The sequence below is a fragment of the Megascapheus bottae genome, chromosome 21 (assembly GCF_031878675.1).
Source record: "Megascapheus bottae isolate mThoBot1 chromosome 21, mThoBot2.hap1, whole genome shotgun sequence".
In the NCBI taxonomy this organism is placed as follows: Eukaryota; Metazoa; Chordata; class Mammalia; order Rodentia; family Geomyidae; genus Megascapheus; species Megascapheus bottae.
This window is the reverse complement of record NC_143529.1, coordinates 484,777-506,622: the sequence shown is the minus strand read 5'-3', so window position 1 is coordinate 506,622 and position 21,846 is coordinate 484,777. Positions and strand designations below refer to the sequence as shown.

The 21,846-nt window shown below is 38.0% G+C and overlaps 1 protein-coding gene across 1 annotated transcript in view; it reads right to left on the bottom strand.

Annotated features, from left to right (window-relative positions):
• The window catches only part of Fam171b (family with sequence similarity 171 member B), a 57,128-nt gene continuing 35,282 nt past the window's right edge, over positions 1 to 21,846 (bottom strand). Inside the window, exons 2-8 of the mRNA XM_090354449.1 lie at positions 17,550 to 17,783; positions 14,867 to 14,959; positions 11,792 to 11,950; positions 10,253 to 10,423; positions 7,798 to 7,914; positions 2,386 to 2,509; positions 1 to 2,105 (exon numbers count right to left, since the gene is read on the bottom strand). Coding sequence (XP_090210575.1) covers positions 755 to 2,105; positions 2,386 to 2,509; positions 7,798 to 7,914; positions 10,253 to 10,423; positions 11,792 to 11,950; positions 14,867 to 14,959; positions 17,550 to 17,783 — 2,249 coding nt within the window. The 3' untranslated portion in view covers positions 1 to 754. The remainder of the gene's footprint in view (positions 2,106 to 2,385; positions 2,510 to 7,797; positions 7,915 to 10,252; positions 10,424 to 11,791; positions 11,951 to 14,866; positions 14,960 to 17,549; positions 17,784 to 21,846) is intronic.

The window sequence follows — 21,846 nt, the reverse complement described above, 5'->3', positions numbered from 1 at the left end:
TTCTTTCTTTCTTTCTTTCTTTCTTTCTTTCTTTCTTTCTTTCCTTTCTTTAAAGAGCTAGTACATTGCTCTCTAATGACTAAAAAATCCTATTTTATATGGGTATACAATTTATGTTGGGGACGAGATGTGCTATTTATCTCACACACAAAAAAAATGTTGAAACTGGCACTGTAGCTCAAAGGATAGGGTAATAGCTTTGAGCTGAAGAGCTCAGGGACAACACCCAGGCCCAGAGTTCAAGTCCCATGACCACCACTAACAACAACAAAATGTTGTCTGGTTTTGAAGTTTAACATAGTATCAGCCCAAATATTTATCAAGTCCATATCAGTATGGCAGAAGGGGATGTAATCCTAGTGTTTCACCTGAATGGCACGTGAAGAAGAGCTTCCTATAACAGGGTAGTCATCAGGCAGATACTACATTTTTTAGAGTAACTTTAGGAATATACGTTTCATTATTTTATTTTCAAGACAGCCAGTACCAATTTGACCGACTGAGCAAACGTTTTGTTAAATAATTAACATCTTGAGGCTATTTCCCATTTTGAAAAGTTGATGCTTCAAATTCTTCACTCAAAACTAAACAAAAAGTATAAGCCAGAAAAAGCGTTCCTCAGTACCTTCCTCTGTGATCACTGATTTACCATTTTACTATTTACTCTCCTTGAGGCACAACCCCAGGAGCATGAGTTCACTCAGCCTCAACTTCTTCAGTCCCTACTAAAATATACAAGCAGCCACCTTCAGAGTCAATTTATGGGAAGCAGTGGGCGTTCCTCTCTCTTCTTCCAGATGTTAGTCTTGCTGTCTCTCTTGGTTAGTGGTGGTGGTCGGCCCCTTTTTTTGGTGGGAGATGTGGTGGCTTCAAACTCTTCAACGGTGTTTTTTCTGGCTGTAGACTCCTCCCCAGGATGCTCCAGGATAACTGCACTTCCTCCTCCATCTAAGATGTGCCTTAAGGCCGGGTCTTCTGGGGAGCAGACAGTGGTTCCACTCTCACTGCTGCTCAGGTCTAAATCTTCTAAGTAAAGGATTTTGGGCTGATGCATGCTCTTGATGAATGTTTTCTCCCTCTCAAGCTTTCTACTCAATTGATGCTCATTCATGTCCACCCCAGAGTCAAGACTTGTATCATTGCTCTGGGCTCGCTTTCCCTTTTTCAGGTCTATGAAGGAGTGTCTCACTTGGGCAACCGGCTTTCCATCAAGGGACACAAACCAGGCTCTAGGATGTGGGGAGGGCTTTCCTTTGGACAGCTCCAAGAGCGTCTGCTCTGAAATTCCTTGAAGTTCTGATGAAAATGGAGTCATTACAACAGCTTCATTTAATGTTCCAGGGACGGAGACAGATTCTAATAGGCTATTGGAGTATCGGCTCCAGTCTGAAGTCTGGGATGGCAAGCTCTGCTGACCTTCGAGTATGATATCCTCTTCCCTAGCGTCTTGGGGCTGTGCATGAGAGTGCATTGGCATCTTGGGCAATGTCTGTGTGAAGTTCTCTCTGTTTACTGGTTCCATCAATTGACCGTAGACTAACTGTCCCTTTCTTGGCAAAGTAGCTGACTTAGCAGTATGTAACTGCTCTGGTGAGGAGAAAAGGTCTGACGTTTGAAGGATGGTAATGGGCTGGCTGTAGATATGCATGAGTTGTTCAGGAATGTGAGAACGTCCATACATCTCCTCATTACCTGATAGATACCTCTTCTCCTCTTGAGCATCACCTAATGATGAAGAAAGATTGTTATTAATATGTTTAGGTTGTTTAGGCCCTCCAATTGGCTCCAAAGACTGTGCTGGGTTTCTTGAGTAGTTATTTTGATTGACTGATAGAAATGAAACATCTTCATTGTAGATTTTAAAAGTGTCCCGAGTTTTTACTGTGGCAACTCTTTCTTCTCCTTCTGCTTTTGATGGTTCCTTTTTTTGAGGGCTGTATGAGGCATTTTTGGCATTAAATATTTCTGACTTGTCATCAGCTTTTAATGCAATTTTGACTGAACTGATATGATTTATGTGTGTTGTTGATGTTGTCTGGTCTCTCTTGAGGACCTCAAGTTTAGTGATATTTCTTTCTCTTTTTGGTGAAGTACCACACTTATCCCTAGAAGAGAAATCACAATGTTATTTAAAGGTTATAATCTAGAAGACTCATATTTGTAAATCCCACAATTATCATTTATGAAATGCTGCTGTTAGGATATAGATTTTGATGTTCAAAATATATATATTAAAGACAATACAATTTACTTTTAGAGATAAACTGGGTAATGCACAGAATATATTGAAATGAAACTACAATTTGAAAGCGAATATAATGTAGTGATACCCTAATAGATTTGTGTGTGTGTGTATGTGTGTGTGATTTATACACTTGATCTTACCTGCAATAACAAAGTAGTACAGCAAGAAAACCAATGACGATGACTATCGTCCCTCCCAGTATGGCTGTAAGAAACTCTGTGTGGTAGTCAGTTATGTCCTTGAGAACTTCACTTACACCTGAACCTACATGATCCAACATTAAGAAAGAAAAAATACAGAAAACATTACTGTAGGAAAAATATTCAACAATGTTATGTCCTAGATAAGACAGAGTGAATACAGGTACACACTTCTATTGCTTTTTTCTCTCCCACAGCAGACACTCCTGAAAATGAAATACAGCTTCCTTGCCCTTTGTAATTTTATCAACTGACTTACTTTTACCAATGAAATATGGATGCCTTTAAATGAGGTCGTTTGTTGTAAGTTTGCTAACTATGCTAAGTTAAGCAAAACTGTGAATGCCATGGACACTAGATCCCAGAGAGCCACTATTCCTCCAATCTGAAATGTGAAAATATGTTGAACTAAACCAAGCTAAACCCAGCAGTGTTTCAGTCAACCCAAAACATTTATGCAAAGTAAAAGGCAAGCAGTGCCTGCTATGGCTAGCCACTGAGTTAGGAAGTGTTTACCACTGCATTAATGACTAGATTAGACCAGATATTATATTTAGATGCTGACATGCTATTATTTTTTTAAAAAAAAAAACCCTAGATTATTTGACACTAACCAGTCAGCAAACAGGAAAGATGTTACTTTTGGAAGTCAAGATTGTAACCTGTACTATGTGATATCATTAATTAGTGAAATAAGCTGGGACAACTCGTTCTGTGGTATTTTGTTATAGTAAACTCAGTAGTCTAAACCAATATCCACATCTCTCAATTTAAAAATAAGAAAACTCATACTAAAGTGAATAAGAACCTACTTCAAATTCATCTGGTTAATTATAAGAAAAGTGTTGTTTTCTTGCACAACGATGTTCATTGCAGCACTATCTACCATAGCAAAGATATGGAATCGACCCAGATGCCCCTCAGTAGATGAATGGATCATGAAGATGTGGTATTTATACACAATGGAATTCTATGCTGCCATCAGAAAGAAGGACACTGCCCCATTTAGTAAGAAATGGAAAAACTTAGAAAAAATCATATTAAGTGAAGTAAGCCAGACCCAAAGGAACATAGGCTCAAAGGCTTCCTCATTTGTAATAATTAGTACAAACCTAGGATGCTCCTAGCAGAGGATTACACTAACTCAAACCCTGGATACTTAAGGCCATAGATGATGAGGCCAAATTAATGGACCTCAACCTCATGGAAACATGAGCTTAATTATGAGTGACTGTTGTTCTTAATACAATGTTTTTTATTCTCTTCTCTTGTGTCACCCTTTGGTTAATCTCATATTGTTATAGTATCTGACTTTGTTACCCTGTATAATATATATATATATATATGTTTATTTGTTTATTTGAAATAAATGGGGAAAATAGATTAGGGAGGAGTGGGAGGGAATGAGGATAAAAACATGAGAAAGGGGAAAAATAATGCATCTTCTATCTGGTGAATAGAACTGTAACCCCTCTATACAATAAAATAAATTGATGATGGAATATATACTCTATATTCTATACTCTATAGACATGTTTTATTATATAGATTAATATGTATCTATGACATATAAACCCTCAACTTAATTTTTATTATGTTTTAAAATCTATGTGACAGTGATTGTATATAGAGATGCCCTTCTTGGATCCTTGTTTGTTAAGCATGACATTTGAAATACGATGTAAAAATCAGTGTTTATAAAATCTTTTTTTTTAAAAAAAAAGAAAAGTGTTGTTTTGTGATCTGCTTATACAATACATTTTTGAAACTCATTACTAAAAGGTATTGGCTCACACTAAGTGAAAATTTCATGATTCTATATTAGCACTCTGCTCTAAACAGGTAAGCTACAACAGAACTTTAATCTGTTTTAAAAAATGACTTTCGATTTTGTAATTTATGCAAACTAGTTCTTTGAGGTATATTTTTAGTGCAAGTGCACATCATTATAAAACCCTGGGTGGTTTTTATTAAAAATGAAATAAACATTTTTCTTTTTCATCAATATTTCATAACAGGGGGAGGATAGAATGGGATAAGGACTGACAGCTGGCAGAACTGTAGGATATTTGGCATCATTTAAAACAAGGTGACCACCATTTGGTTTCCAAATAAATAATCTCACAAGTACTAAGTACAATTCCAACAGAAAAAATACTTTTCTTGATTATATATAGCTTATAGCTTATAATCATCCTACTTAAATACTAAATGCTGGCTTCGTTGAAAAAAAACTGACCCTAACTCATATTACTTTATGGTTTAAAAGTCAAATGTTGTTAGTGAAAAATGAAAATAAAACTCATTTAAAAAGGTGTTTGAGCCAGGCACCAGTGGCTCACACCTGTAATCCTAGCAACTCAGGATGCTAAGGTCTGAAGATCGCAGTTCAAAGCCAGTCTGGGCAAGAAAGCCTATGAGATTCTGATCTGCAATTAACCACAAGAAAACTGGAAGTGAAGCTGTGGCTCAAAGTGATAGATACCAGCCTTGAGGTTAAAAGCTCAGGGCCAGAACCCAGGCCCTGAGTTCAAGCCCCACAACCACACCCATCCCTCAATAAACTTTTTTCCAGGGTAAAAAAACCTAAGTCTTAAAAAAATAATACTTATATAAGTAATGCACCTTCTATCTGGCATATATAATGTAACCCTTCTATTAATTACAATAAAAATAGATTTAAAAATAAATAAGTATAGATAGTGATATGTGTCTATATATTCTTATATGGATTTATATAAACATATATGCATATATTTTATATCTTATATAGTTATATATTATATATTATGTATATAAGAATTCAACATTTCATTTTTCCATTAAAAAATAATACTTATAATAATGTTATATAACACAACACTGTAACTGCAAATGTAAAATGTACACTTCTAAATTATATTTGAAATTAATGTCTCTTTGAATTTTTCAAAAATATTTTAGGTATTTGTACAAAGTAGTTTTCATTTGATAAAGCATCTTGATCAGTTCATCTTTTCGTGTGTTTGTTTGCATTTGGTTGTTTTTGAGCAAGGCTGCATTACCTAGTCCACAGTGGCATTAAGCTTGTGACCCAACTGCCTGAGTGAGTTTCTTGAGTACGGGGAACAGAGGTGTGTACCATCATGCTGGGTGAGACTGGTTTCACCCAGCATGAAATAGGGAGGAGCTGCCTCTCACCTGACAGCTAAAACACGTAAACAAAACAAAAATCACCTCTGATATGATGGAGGTTGGAGGAAAGATAGGCACATTCAACTTCCACTCCCAAATTGTCACAAAAACTAAAACTAGAAGTTTTGTTTCATTTTTATTTTGTATATACACAATGAGAACAATGGGACAGAAAGCTTCTAACAGGCAGAAAGCAGAACGCCAAAAAAAAAAAAAAAAAACCCACTTCAATTTATGCCAGCAAACAGCAGAAGACCAAGAAATATGTAGTAGGATAACAGTGCACCCAGTCCAGGTTACAGGAGATTTCTTTGTTCGTGAAGATTTAATGGGGAAAATACATCATGTTTAAATTCGTTTTAGAAATTTACAGAGTGAGATCTATGTTTGCATTAACTGAACAATTTAAAAGTATTAACTATGAAAACAAAATACTCACTTCTTCAGGAGTATGTCTACACATATGTCTCTGTACTGGACTGTTCGTGGTTTGTGGATATCCCTTCCCGCTCATCATCTTTTCAAAATACTTCCATTTTCATTTAGCATATCACCTATGTTATAGTCCAGACATGCTAGTATTCAAGAGTTTTCCTTCCCCAAACTACTCAAGACCTGAGTATGGGCCAACCAGAGTCTTCAACTATGGAATGTTCTAGCACTATATAAAAGGAGTATTGCCTCAAGGTAGAGTACTTGCCTAGCACAAATGAGAACCTGGGTTCAATTTCTTGGTACCACATACATAGAAAAAGCCAGAAGTGGTGTTGTGGCTCAAGTGGTAGAGCTCTAGCCTTAAGAAAGCCCAAGGTCAGTATTCAGGCCCTGAGTTCAAGCCCCAAGACTGGCAAAAAAAAAAGAAAAAGAAAGAAAAAGGAAAGACAGAAAGGAAGGAAGGAAGGAAGGAAGGAAGGAAGGAAGGAAGGAAGGAAGGAAGGAAGGAAGAAAAAAAATATTTAAAATGGATGGACTTGGCCATCATACAGCAGCCTCTTGGCAAAGACAATCAAGTCTCCTCTTATCAACCCAGGCCTCTGGAGCTGCAGAGATTTCTGCTTCTAGCTCCTAGGTCTCAGGCCTTCCTTCATGTATCCCTATGTCTCTTTCACCTTTATAGAAATTATCCAAAATGGGGTCAGGAGTTTGGCCTAGTGGTAGAGTGCTTCCCTAGCATGCATGAAGACCCAGGTTTGATTCCTTGGTACCACATACTTAGAAAAAGGCAGAAGTGGTGCTGAGGCTCAAGTGGTAGAGTTCTAGCCTTGAGAAAAATCCGAAGACAGTGCTCAGACCCTGAGTTCAATCCTCACACATGGCAAAAAAAAAGAAATTATCCAAAATGTTTCTGTGGCTTGTAACCAAAAACTATAAAAGATCTAGAGTTGATTCGTGAAAAAAGTAAGCTTTTTGTCGAAAAAACTTCATGATTCACACATTCATCAGGCTTTATGGCTACATTATACCTTGCAGTTCATGAACACATGAAAAAAAATAAGAAAGAAAAGAAAAATCTGAGTAAGTATATGCCATCTGTTTTTCTTTTAGAAGAACTCCAATGTATTATACCCACAGGACTGGAGCTCTTCCTCCAAACTCTCAGCATGCCCCTGAAGAATTACAAAGTCTTTATAGGGCTACCCAGGATATGTTGGTTGCCAATAGGTGAGTTTTAACTATGGGAAGAGTTTGCTTAGGCAGGAACAAGCAAACAAGAGTTTGCATGCGGGGGAGGCAGGAAGCTCATGGCAAGAGGCCTATTTACCAGAGGAGAACTCAAGGGGCAGGAGTATGTAACAGTTTGCAGCCATTACATTGATTTCAGTCTGTTTACAAAGGTGGTGATGAATCTCTACCTGGGGCAGTTTAGTGCTGTGAAGTCAACTGTCCAGAAGGGACATTCAGGAAGATATTCACACCCTGGCATGGACCCTTCAGGGAATCCTGTCTCAATTCATATTTCTGTGCCTAATGTCAGCCAAGCTCCTTGATATTTCCCCCCTTTGGATGCCTTTTCTAAGAAGAATGGCCATGAATCTTCTATGAGATTTATCGTATTGAGTCTGGAGCATCTGCAGTTTGATGGCCTTGGCATAATGTTAAAATAGGATAAAAACCAGTTGATAATTCTAGCATGATATCTGGATTATTTTTAATTGCTGAGTTTTATTTTCACAGTACCTCTTGATCCTGGAAGTGGAGCTGCTAGCCAGTATCCCAAATGTGGTGCATCATAAGTCCAAACTAAGTGATTGCTATACTCTTTGACCATTCCCCAGCCATGATTTACCCAAGCACCTAAAAAGGAAAGTAAGTTAAAAACAAATGTTATTATTTCACACCTTTACCACTAACAGGAGTTTGCTGATAGTTTACTGAGTAATACTTAAAGGTGAAATAAGGACTCTGGATCTAACCGGTGCCATCTTGGCCATGTGGTGGATGATAAGGAATAGGGCCTAAACTACTACCATCTTGTCTTCATGGTGGAGGAAGGAAATGTCCCTCACCCCTAGACAAAAAGCCTGTCTTAATTCTTAGAGGCAGGGTTTGGGAACTTGGCCAACAGGTTACTGGGCCTGTCAGTCCTGTGCCTTGAACTCATGAGACACTCCTGCTCCCTATGACTCTTTCCCTTACCCTTCACCCAATTTAGGTCCAGACCAACTCAGGTGCCATAATGCCATCCTTATGCCTCCTGTCTTTGAGCTATCCCCCAGTCACCATGGCATACTATTTCAGCTCTACACTGGAGATGATCTGATTTTTGGTATTTTTTTCCTGCTCTTTCTTTCCTCTCCTGCTCTCATGGCTCAGTTTTCTAACAGTGTTAAGTATATTCTAGGGACTGCAAGTCTTTGCAACAAAAGTCCACCTGCAGTCACTAGCTTTCCAATAAAGATTCCTGATTTGACCTCTCAAAATGTGGCCTCTCTGTTTCTTGAGACTGAGTCCCATACAATAGGATTTTCAAACATTGCAAAAAGCATGACAATATATTACCATAAAAAACTATGTATTAAATATTATATCTCAGTTGTAATTTTGTACATCGTATAATGTTTAATAGGATGATTTGAATAACTAATTAGCAAAAGATATGAAATCACTATGAATAAATTAAGATGTAGATATGCCTAGAAAAATAATGACTCTCCAATAATATTGAACTTTTGTTCATTTGAGAATGACATAAGGATACCAGGTCTAACTAGCACCATCTTGGCAACATGGTAGATGACAGAGAATTGGCTTTAACTGGCACCATCTTGTATTCTTATCTTAGGAGACACTTCTATAAAGAAAAAAAGACGATGTGAAAGGAGAAAACAAACACTGAAAAACCATCTAGGCTTGTTAGCAGCCTTTTCTCAAGGCAGCTAGAAGGCAGCTAGCTCTACATAGGGATGGTTCAGCTGTGGACTCACCAACACCCTCTCCCGACACACATACACTTCTTTTTTTTTTCCTTTTGTAACTTAGAGCCCCTGCTCCCCCTTTCTCCCCCTCCTTGTTTACATGAGAATACACACACACAAGGGAACCTAAATGGGAAAGTGCAAATTTACTTGCTCTTAGGAAGTAGAATACAGGAGGCAAAATTGGTCCCCCAAGTTGTTTAGGGAAAAGAATCACTCTTCTTATTCTTAATAAAACACTGTTATTTACTTTCATGAAAGCAATATGTACTTCTCAACCGAATTAATCAAGCTTTTAGATACGTTCATACTACTAAAAAAAAAACTCCTGAAAATAAATGAATTTTTTACTGGGGCTTGATCTCAAGACTTTGCATTCTCATTTGACTTTTTAACTCAAGGCTGATGCTGTACCACTTGAGCTCACATCTCCACTTCTGGCTTTTCACTGATTAATTAGAGAAAAAAGTCTCACAGTCTTTTCTGCCCCAATTGGTATCAAACCAGGATCCTTGGGTCTCAGCCTCCTGGGTAGCTAGGAGTGCAGGAATGAGCCATCAATATCTGGTATATCTATGACATACAAACCCTCAGCCTAATTTTAATTATGTTCTAAAACCTAAGTGCCAGTGATTGTATATAGAGATTCCCTTCTTGCATATTTGTTTGTTAAACACGTCATTTGAAATATGATGTAAAAATCAATGTTAATAAATTCTTTAATAAAAAACACACAAAAAAAGAGAAAATAAAAGAAAAAAAATCTTTGGACCAGGAGTTTGGCTTAGTGTTAAGAGTGCTTGCCTAGCATGCACGAAGACCCAGGTTCAATTCCTCGGTACCACATACATAAGAAAAGCTGGAAGTGGTGCTGTGGCTCAAGAGGTAGAGCCTTGAGGAAAGCCCAAGGACAGTGCTCAGGCCCTGAGCTCAGTCCCCAGGACTGGCCAAATATATATATATATATATATATCTTTCAAAACTGCTACCTCAAAACACGGGAAGAAGGCAAACATAGGAAGGTGACAGGAGTGACAAACTGGTGTTTCTGGACCACACATCACCACCATTTTTCACACTGTTGGGCTAATTTAAGCAAAGCTAATTTGGGTCACTAACGAAGAGCATTATATTGTAAAGTTACTGGAAATTTTAAGACAGAGCACTCACACATTCAAAAGGAAAATGTTCATGTTGCTTTTGTCTGTCTAACATACCCGTGTTCATGTCGAATGTCCAAGCAGGTATGCGGTCACCCCCCTGGAGGTCACCCCCACTTAGGAGAGGGAGTGAGACCTCAATGGAGCCATCCACCTGTAACTCTTTCCCTCCAGAATATATTTTCACACATACTGCAGCAAGAGGAGTCAATTCAACGCTTTCAAAACCTAAAGACAAGGACGGTTTGTCAAAATCATGTATACACAGAGACTGTGTCTGGTAATAAATTAGTATGTCTCTAGTTAACATCTAGTTCTTCAGTTTCAGCAGTATTATCCATTCCTATGTCAAATAGCTAATAGAGACATATCTAGGATTTTTTAAATATCACTTCAAAGTAGGTCATTAATACAAGCTAAACAAGGCAGCACTGACAAATCAGCGAGTGTGCAAGTTATCTACTTATCTCAGTCATCTCATTTAAGAACCTTGGAACCCCATTGAGTACTTTAAAAAAAATCAACAATCAAAAAAGGCACATCCATAATACCATAGCCAGAAGCTATACAGTGCGATATCATCAAAGCAGGTGCAACATCTGGCCTTTGTTTCTTTCAAGATTATTTCCAGCAGTGCTAGAACCAATAGATGCCCCTGCACTCCCATTGAAAATACAATGTTTAATGGGTAGGTATGGCAATTACACACACACAAAAAAACTACCTGAGAGGACATTTCCGTTCATTGACAATAATGCATGTCAATGACTGTAGTCTTTCAATTTCCATAAAAGGGAATCACTTATAAGCATCTCAATTTACACATCAAAAATGGTATGTAGTCTCCCAAAACTTAAGTGAAAGCTAAATCTCTAGTAAGTTACCATATATCAAAACACATTATATCTGAGGAACGATTTACATGCTGATGTTTCCTATAATTATTATTGCCTGTCAGAAGACCCTCAGGGAGGAAGGAGAGCAATGATTCCCAGAGATCAGGAATTATTCCCAGGTCTGTACTCTACAATATATTGAGTCCTGTTTCTCTCTTCTAGACTTAATCAACTTGTGGGGACAGAATGAATTGAAAGAATGAGTTGATAATATCTATAAACTTTTTCTATAAAATAGCCAGAGAAATCCATGAAAATCACTGAGTCAGTCAGTGTACACCAACACCACTATGAAACAACCCTATACAGAGTACACAGTGATGCATTTTTCATTTAAAGAAAAAGAAAATCAGCGGTATTGCCAGGCACAGTGGCTCTCGCCTATAATCCTAGCTACTCAGGAGGCTGAGATCTGAGGATCACTGTTCAAAGCCAGCTCTAGGCACAAAAGAACATGAGACTCATCTCCAATTAACCTCTAGAAAATGGGAAATAGGTCTTGGCTCAAGGGTAGGATGCTAGCCTTGAGCTGAAAAATTCAAGGACAGTGCCCAGGCTGAGTTCAAGCCCTATTGACCACAAGAAAAAAGAAAGAAAGAAAAAAGAAAATCAGCAGTATCTATAAATAATTCAGATTAAATCTGCCTTTGTTCTGTGAAAAAAATAGTTATTGCACTATATAAAAACAACAATGAAGTACCTGGCTTGTTGAGAGTAATTCCAGTCGTATACATAAAATTGTCCACTTTCAAAAACTGTTGTAGAACTGTGAGATAGCCTGTAACATTGCTAATGTGATGGTTGTCAGGAAGTTTAATTAAGGCTTTTGAAAACTGAACACTCGGTTGAGATTTAGCATCTGGAAAAAGAAAATCTCACTAGTAAATAGATGAACAAAGTCATATTAAATATTACATCATTGGTCAGGACATCTTACAATTACTTTTTGCAAGTGGGTACAATTTTACAAGTAGTTGCAATTTTTTCTAAATATTGTCTAATGTACTTCTAATTTTTCTAAATCTTGCATAATTACTATTTTAAATTCAGAAATGACTAAATAAAAAAACTTCCCTCACTGACTAAACAAAGCCTCTTTGCAGAAAAGTCTGCTTGAGTCTGTTGCCCAGAATCTCTTCATCTTTCCTTGCATTTCACTTTAAAGACCACACACTGGCCGTTTTTAGCCCATGTGGCTCACTTGGGATTTCATTTCTGTAACAGCAGTGGAGTTGACAGCACTGGCCAAAATAGGCTGAATTCCATCCAAGCATCTCACTATTCTCTTAGCCAAAGTGATTTGTTAATAATGGGCCTTGTCCCAGTTAATAAGATGTTCTGTGAGTTTTCTTTGGACTTAGCAGGCGCTTTCTTGTTTACTTCAATGGATTTTATCTAAGCAAGTATATAGCCAAGAGTTTCAATAACCATCTGTGGCCAAAAATGAGAGCTTGTTAAAAAAATGGAGGAAGTATTCAAAAGGTGGAACCAGCAATCCTAACTACTCTGCAGGCTGAGATAAGGACGATCATAGTTCAAGGCTAGCCCAGGCAAAACAGTTCGCAATACCCTATCGCAGTCAATAAAATGTTGGGAACATGAAGACATGATTCAATGGTAAAGTGTCAGCTAAGTAAGCAAGTAGGCTCTGAGTTCAAACTCTGATACTGGCAAAAGAAAGAAAATCCAAACAGCAGCCAGGCACTGATGAATACTGTAATACTCTGGAGGCTGAAATCTGAGGATCATAATTCGAACCCAGTCCAGGCAGAAAAGTCTACCAGAAAACTGAAAGTGGAGCTGTGACTCAAAGTGTGAGAGCACTATCCTTGAGGAAAAGAGCTCAGGCCCTGAGTTCAAGCTCCATGAACAACAACAAAACAACAAAATAGGAATGTCAGGTAAATGATCCTAAATACCAGCATGTTTAAAAAGAAAAGAAATCAGAAAGATGCTGGTGACTCACTCTTATAATCCTAGCTAAAGTGACGGAGATCTGAGGATCATAGTTCAAAGCTAGCCTGGGCAGAAAAGTTCCTGTGAGACTCATATTTCCAATTAACCATTTAAAAACTAGAAGTGGAACTGTTAGAGTACTAGTGCCCAGGCCCTGACAAGGAGGGAGGAAGACAGGAAGGAAGGAAGGAAGGAAGGAAGGAAGGAAGGAAGGAAGGAAGGAAGGAAGGAAGGAAGGAAGGAGAAGGGAAGGGGAAGGGAAGGGAAGGAGAAGAGAAGGAGAAGGGAAGAGAAGGGGAGAGGAGGGGAGGGGAGGGAAGGGAAGGGAAGGGGGAAGGGGAAGGGGAAGGGAAGAAGGAAGGGATGAAGGAGGGAGGAACGGAGGGAGGGAGGGAGGGAGGGAGAAAGGGAGGGAAGGAAGAAAGGATTCCTACAAGTGAAAATACATGCTCTTTGCAAAAACATCTAATTGAGTTTCTGAAGATTTTGTACATTCCTACAGTCATAATTTTTCCTCTTCCTTTACTAAAAATATTAACACATATTGCACATATTTTCATTGTATAACATGATCACCTTCCTTATCAAATACTTTGTGGAAGTTAAAAAGTGAAAAAGTAGATGTATCTATCACAAACTTCCATCCTTTCAGACTTGCTTTTACCAACAGGTGGCCTCATGGGGCAATAAGGCAAGAAATGAAGTTATTGAGGAACTCAGGGACCTCATGATGTTTTCTTGGACACCTGCCAACAGGTGACCAGTACTGTCAAGATGAATAAGCACACCTCACTGCTTGGTATGGTGACAAAGGTTTGGCATGGACATACTCACATGAATCCATGTCATGCCAGCAGAAATTATGATTTCTAACTGGGTTTGAAGAGGCCAATCAAGTGTTAAGACTATGTCAGAGCAAGACTGAATTAAATAAAGAAAACACTAATGTAGGCCTATGGAGAAGTGGATTTCATAAAAGTCTTAGCAGCAGGAATGTGCCCCTGTGTGAACATATGGTTCCTATTTACTGTGCATCCTTCTGCACACAGCTCCATATCCTCCATTCACCAGCCTAATAAGTACTCCAAAATTCTGCAAAATGCCCAGATATTTCGAATATCTACATCCTTACACAACAGATTATTCCAAGATTAATCAAGTGGTAGTCCAACTTTTTCCCAAATGGTTGGAAAAACATTTTCGACAGTAAATACTGTTAATAGTTTAGAAATAAAATCACTTCAAAGGGAAGAGCACATCTTTATAAGCAGTTGTTTGTCATTTGTAAAGCTGTTATTGGTTAGGTAGTAAACAAGTGATATTTTGTTAGAGGTTCTTCTAAGCACCATTAAAAGGGTTGGGGAAGTAAAGGAATGTTTGATCATTCCTTTGTCACCTTGGTGGTTGGTAAAAATTAAATCAGTCCTTGAAATAAGGTTTCCCAACTATAGCACTCCATAGTTCTTAGTGACATGAGTTCTGTCCTTTCTTTCACCAGCTATGAATGTCCCTTGTGAGAAATGTGATTAGACAGAAGGACAGACAGAAGCCATTCATGTAACTTCAGTTATCCTAAAGTCAAATACTTCCATGGCAGGGTGTAAGTGACCTAGTAAAAGAGAAAAATATTTCTATTGTACACACTCATACACACACACACAAACACAGTCTTATAGTTGGATAAGGGTGAGTTTAGATTATCTTACAGTCAATACTAATCATCACTGATCAATTCGGATTTTCCCAAAGTATTAATAGATTGATTCACTTCTACAATAACCCCTATATTTCCTAATTTAAAAAGAAAGAATGCACTTACCAGCTAATTTTCCTGTAATCAGAACAGTGTCTTCAAATAGCCATATATTTGCTTGGCTTTGCGGAAACAGGGAAAGTGTAACTGATGAATAAACTGTGAAATATAACACAATTAAAATACTTAATGTGGGGGACAAAACTGGAGCAAATACAGTTCTGCTTCAGGAAGTTCTAAGTAATTGGGTGGAGGAACAAACCACTCAATGAGAAGAGCAATGTAAAACTAAGGAAGAATAAATATAAAACATGATAAAAAATAATACATTATGGTTTTACTGGTCATCTCCATTTTAAATAGTAATTGACACCACTGTAACTAATGATGGTTTATAACTTGGCCTAGATATAAATAATCCAGTTAACTGTCTTACTAACTTGCTTTCTCTGTATAGTAATTTTTTAATCAGTTCTTAGGAGTATTTTGTTTTGTGCTGCTACTGAAGCTTGAACTCAGGTCCTGGGCACTGTCCCTTAGTGTTACTGTTTAAAGATGGTGTTCTACCTCAGGAGTCACAGCTTAACTTCCTGCTTTTTGGTGGTTAATTGGAGATAAGAGTTTCACAGACTGTCCTCACTGGACTGACTTTGAACAGAGATCCTCAGCTCTCAGTCTTCTAAGTAGCCACCAGTGTCTGGAAGGACTACCCCCACCCTTTTCTTCATTGACTTCAAAGCTCCTCAGGGAAGCCTACACCAGCTCTTCATTTTTAACTTCCCACAGAGAGTACAAGGCTCTTCCGCAGTGTACAATTTGCCAAATGGACTTGCAGTTGGTAGAAGTGGAACTGAAGCTGTAATCCAGTCACTGTTGAGTAGTAACACAGGATAGGCTAAGCCTGCCAAGAAGAGTGGGTGGGATAATCTGAGAGATGAGGAAGAGCAGAATTCCTGAAATGAGACTAAATTATTTCAAGACCAGGGCTAGAAGAAAAGATCAATATAACCAAGAACAAATGAAACTGGACCAAACCCTGTCAAAAGCAATTTACCAAAAGCATATGTTTCCATATGGTATTCCTCATCTGTACATATGGCAGTATTAGCAAATGAGTAGCTGTACTGGTACTTGTATTTACCAATGAATAACAACCCACTGTTTTGTTTGCCTTTTTTCCCTTGCTTTCTTCTTTTTTGTTGAATGAATGGTTTTGCTTAATTTGTCTTCTTAAAAAGTAAAGCATTTAAGCCAGGCATGGTGGCTCATGTCTGTAATCCTAGCTACTCAGGAGGCTGAGATCTCCCAGTTCAAAGCTAGCCTGGGCACTAAAGTCCCCGAGTCACTTATCTGCTATTAACTACTAGAAAACCAGAAGTGGCACTGTGGCTCAAAGGGGTAAGGTGGTAGCCTTGAGTTGAAGAGCTCAGGGAAAATGCCGAGGTCCAGAGTTCAAACCCTACAAGCAATCCACCCCAAAAATGTAAAGCATTCAAACCATTAATATGTCAAATACATCCCTATTCTGACTTTATTCACTTTCCATTTTATTTCTTTTTAAAACTTAAATGATAGTGCAAGAATTCAGATGTTCTGCTATGATACCAAATACTTGTTTTCCCAAGTAAGAATGACCATAAGGAGAAAGGAAACTAGTTACCTAAAGTGTCAACCTCCAGTCAGTACTATGGTATTTTGTACAGCATATCCTTCCCAAAGTCCTATGAGTCCATCTATGGACTACTTATGCTGCCTTCACTGCATCCTTAGTACACGCTTGTCCTTCCACTCCCTCTCTTGCTTCAGATGTTGTTACTGTACATAGAATACTATATGACTCCCTGGTCAAGCTCTCCAAATCTAATTTTGCCCTCTTGGTGACCAGTAAGACAGCATACACACTGCTAAGAGATCTAGGTTCTAAAGGAGGCAATTGCCTCCTTTACAAAGAGGTCCTTTCACATCTATCCAACTCTAATTTCTCAGTAATCCTTTGGCCTAGCAGTGTCCAGCTCTCAGTGCTAACTGCAGACAAGCTCATGTTCAAGATCCCTTCAAGCCTCTGTGGAAGGAAAGTGCCTTCATTAATCCTGTGGTCTCACTAAGTTTATAAATTAGACTCCTAACCTCCATGACAGCATTTTATGGGGCCTCCTGGATAGCAATTAGGCCAAGAGAGCTGGGCCTTCATGGGTTTGTGCTCAAAAATAAACAAATTTGTTAAACATGGCACCTTGACTCCTACCCATCAGTTAGGAAGCTAAAGCAGGAGGATTACAATTTTGAGAGCATGCTCAGCTCTTTTACAAGACTCTGTATCATTTTTCAGAAAATAAAAAAGGAAGGGCAAGAGAGGGGTGGAAGATTGAAAACAAAATCAATTCCAAGGAGCTCATTTGCTAATTAGACCTGTAAGGATACAGTAGTAGTACCAGCTACGAAGCACAAAGCAGGCCTCATCAGACACCAAAATTCTACTAGAAACATGCTCTTGGACACTTCCAGAACCGTGAGAAATGAATTAATATTGTGTATAAACCACCCGGTTTCAGATGATTTTTCTTTATAATAGCCAAATGGATTAACTATACTCTTCAAATTGGATCTCCCTTCTAGCCTCATCATAAGGACTTCCTTTACAAATTAATTAATATTCTCAATCTCAATGCTATCTTACAGAACTGGATGTCTCCTAAACAAAGGGGATTGTTTACTTTTTGTGAACAGAAAACACTATTTATTTGCTTACTTGGCATTCTTCCAGTCTTCCAAGGCAGAGGTGTCAATACGTAGCCATCTTTATAAGCAATAATAGTTAAGCTGAGGCCTAATTTATAGGGTACTTTTATCAACACTGCACCATTGTTTTTCGTTACTGTGGAGTTGGTCTTCGTGTAGTTTACAAATACTTCGACAACAGCTTGACTCAGGTACTGACGGCTGATAATGTCATTCACCTGGACTTTTAGCATAAACACAGACACTGGAAGAGAAAAAGTTAGGGATTCGTGTATAATACTTGAAAGCACATCACTATCCGTGAAGTGTCAGTGAACACAAGTGAAGAATAAGGCACTGTTTTTAAATCCAGAAAAGATATATTTCTGGGGATGCCAGTTTGGCCTAGTGGTTGAATGCTTGCCTAGAATGCACAAAGATAGGGGTTCAATTCATCAGTACCACATACATTGGAAAAGCCAGAAGTAGTGCTGTGGCTCAAGTAGTAGAACTCTAGCCTTGAGAAAGCTCAAGGACTGTGCTCAAGTCCTTCGTTTGAAAATTTTAAAAGAAAATAGATATCTATGGATGAACAAAGAAAAAGCTAAGAATGTTCTAATTTATTATCCTTCTTAAAAGTACATACACTTGAATATTTATTATTAAAAAGGCACTTTATTATTACTCTATTTTTTCCTACCAACTTAAGAGAAGAAAGGAGATTACTGAAAAACAAATGAGTCTTTTTTCCTCAAGAAAATACATTTCCACTCTGTCTTTTAATTCTAATGCTATCAAGTTGTGCAAATTTAATACTAATTTTAAACACAGTCTACAACCTTAGAATCATCACCTAAATAAACATGTGAATGCACAGCTAGCAGTTTTATTTCCTTCTATTATCTGGAAAGCAGTTTCAAGTATATAAAACAATCAAACATGTTTTTCTCTATAATATCAGAAAGCCTTATTCATTAAGTATATGAGAAAAAATACACTGAAGGAAAGGAAAATCAAGGCTGGTTTTTACTTAACTCTTGTTCTTACTCCTCAAAAACACACTTGACAATGGTCACACTAGATTTACCAATAATTACATCTGGTGAAAAAGAACTTATACTGTCAAGAACTTTCACAAGCAAGCACAATAACATCTTCGCAAAGATGTCTTCTCCCCTGTAAGAGAGATATGGAGTAAGTCAAGATCCATTTCTACCATTTCTTCTACCTGTGACCTTCATTCAGTGCAGTACTCTCCTCTAACTAACTGGAAATGTTGGAAGAATGGCAACTATTTTAAAATGAAAGCATAAAAATAATAAGGAAGAAGGTTACCATGATAATCAGAAATAAAAACAACTACTCCACAATCAGTGATCCCTTTACAAACATCCCAGGACATTAATAAGAAATGGTTCACAGAAACAGAAGTATGGCTCAGATAGAAGAGTGCAGTATTGACTGAAAAAGCCAAGTGAGAGATCAAGGTTCTAAATTCAAGGCCCAGTAGTAACATATGCACACAAATATTGGAAGTTAAAAAAAGTCTCATAAAGATTGACCGAGATTTGCATTAAAAATCTTATTTTACTTAACATAATTTTATCAAAGAAAGCATGTTAGATTAGGAAAAAAATCTTCGTATTGAGTAGGTTACAATATTGCTAACACAACCATTCTAAATTCCATTCTAAATTTGTTAAACAGAATCTTACATTGTTTCTGCATCATAATGAAGACATTTTAAGTACATATAAAACCAATTAATAAACTTCCAGTGCCAGCAAAGGTAAAATTCAGCACACACACACACACACACACACACACACACACACACACAAAAGTCTTGAGCCTTTCAAAAGAACAAAAATGAGGTTTAATATTATGAAACTAAAATTCACTAGATATCTTACTGTGAACATGATTGAGTTTATTCTTGTGTGACATCAATTAAAAAGAAAAGTGTTTCCTGCCCCCCCCCGCACACACATGCAAGCCACATGAGACCAACCATAGCTTTAAACTCAAGAAAAAAGCCTAGAAGGTTATAATATACCTGACATGATGTGCCCCTATGCTCAATATACAGCCATTGAAAAGGGCTAGTACCTACTGTTCAAAATACTACTCCCAGCAACACCACCCCATATCCCCTAAACAATAGAATGTATATATAAAGCATATGGTAGTGAATGCACTACAGATAGAATCAATCATAATTTGAAAGAAATGCACAGAGAAAATGGTTGCTGAAGCTAAACTACAGAACAAAGACTAAGAGCACCTAGTCATTATGACATCAGCCCAACACTGACCATTGTGACACCAACCCTGCCCAGCTCTCTCTCCTCCCACTGTGATATCAGTGTTGCCTGAGTCCTCTCTGCCTACTCTGACAAGCCCTGGACACTCTCTTCCTACTGTGACCTCAGCCCTGTCCCTGTCCCTCTCAACCAGGTGTGATCTCTCTATGAAGCACTGCCCTAATCTTTCTCCTCTCACTGTGACACCAACACTACTCTAGTGTTTCTCCTCCCACATCAGCACTCTCCTAATTCATCTCCCCCTATTGTGACAGAGCACTGCACTAGACCCTCTCTTCCCACTGTGATATCAACACAACCCTCTTCTCCACAGTGAACTGAGCACGCTGCCCTAGGCCCCTTCACCCTCAGGGCTGGATCTGTGAGGTCTGTTATAACTCTTCCTGTGAAGTGGCTTTCCTATATCCCGCTTCAGTTCTCTTGCTACACTCAAGAAAGTACATTAAATGACATAGAGAATTACAGTGTATACGGGGTCATTTTTTGCAATAGGCTAAGCTGCATTCCTTTTTTTTTGTTTTGTTGGATGTAGGGCATGAACCCAGGTCCTTGAGCTCTTTCCCTCAGTGCACCTTTCAGTTTCTGGTGGTTAGATGGAGATAAGACTTAGGGACTTTCTTGCCAGGACTGGCTCTGGACTACATACAATCCTCAGCCTTTTAAATAGGACTACAGGCAGGAACCACTGGCGCCACTCATTCAACCACTCTGGAAAGCAGTATAGGGGTTCCTCAAAAGACTAAACACAGAGCTCCCCTATGACCCAGCAATCCTACTCCTGGGCATTTACCCAAATGCCCAGAAACAAAGCCATACTAAACCTACTAGCACAATGATGCTCATTGCAGCACTATTTACCATAGCTAAGATACAGAACCAACTCAGATGCCCCTCAGTAGATGTGGTATTTACACAATGGAATTCTATGCTGCCATCAGAAAGAGTGACATTGCTTCATTTGTAAGGAAATGGAAAGACTTGGACATAATCAGATTAAGTGAAGTAAGCCAGACCCAAAGGAACATAGGCTCCATGGCATCCCTCATTTGTAATAATTAGTGCACATCTAGGATTCTCCTAGCAGAAGAATACAATACCTCAAAAGCTATGTACATATAGTCATAAAAAAATGGGATTAATGAACTCTGGGTGATGGAAACAAGAGTTTTACCTTTGTGACTGTTGTTCTTTAAGTACTATATGAAGTTATTTCTTTCTCTTTTTTTCCACTTATGGTTAACCTCATGTGGTTACTGTATTTGAATTTGTTGCCTGATGTACTGCCTATACACTTATTTGTTTATTTGAAATAGGGAAGGGAAGGAGGAAAACAAGATGACTAGGCTGGGGAGGGAGAAGGAAAACAAAAACATGAGAATGGGTATATCAAGGTTCAAGAAGTAATGTACCCACAACCTGAGGAATGCAACTGTAACCCCTCTACACATTATCCCAACAATAAAATACAATTTTAAAAAAAGAGAAATTAAAGGAAGTTTTATGACTCTAATAAGCTGTTTACTTGCAGGATTTTGCCTTGTTCAATCCCCAGTACAACAAAACAAAGGATATAAAAGTATTAAATACAAAAATGTGATATTCCATATGAGAGGGATATTGTATATAATTCAAAGGAGTTTAAATTTAAATTTGCTAATGGATTTATACAATCCAATGCCCTTAAAATGTCTGCTTCACATCGCCCCATTTGTTCGGAAATGGAAAGACTTAGAAAAAATCATATTAAGTGAAGTAAGCCAGACTCAAAGGATCATAGGCCCAAGAGTCTCCCTCATTTGTCAAAATCAATAGAAACCTTGGGCTTTCCTAGCAGAGATTTACAATAGAACAAAATCTAGAGACATAAGGCCAAATAGTATGACACTAAATGTAAAGACCTCCAGGATAAGGAAACAAAAGCCATATAATGAGTGATTGATGTCCTTAATGTACTATGTTATCTCTTAACTCTTTTGCTATCCCTTGGTTATATCATATTGTTAC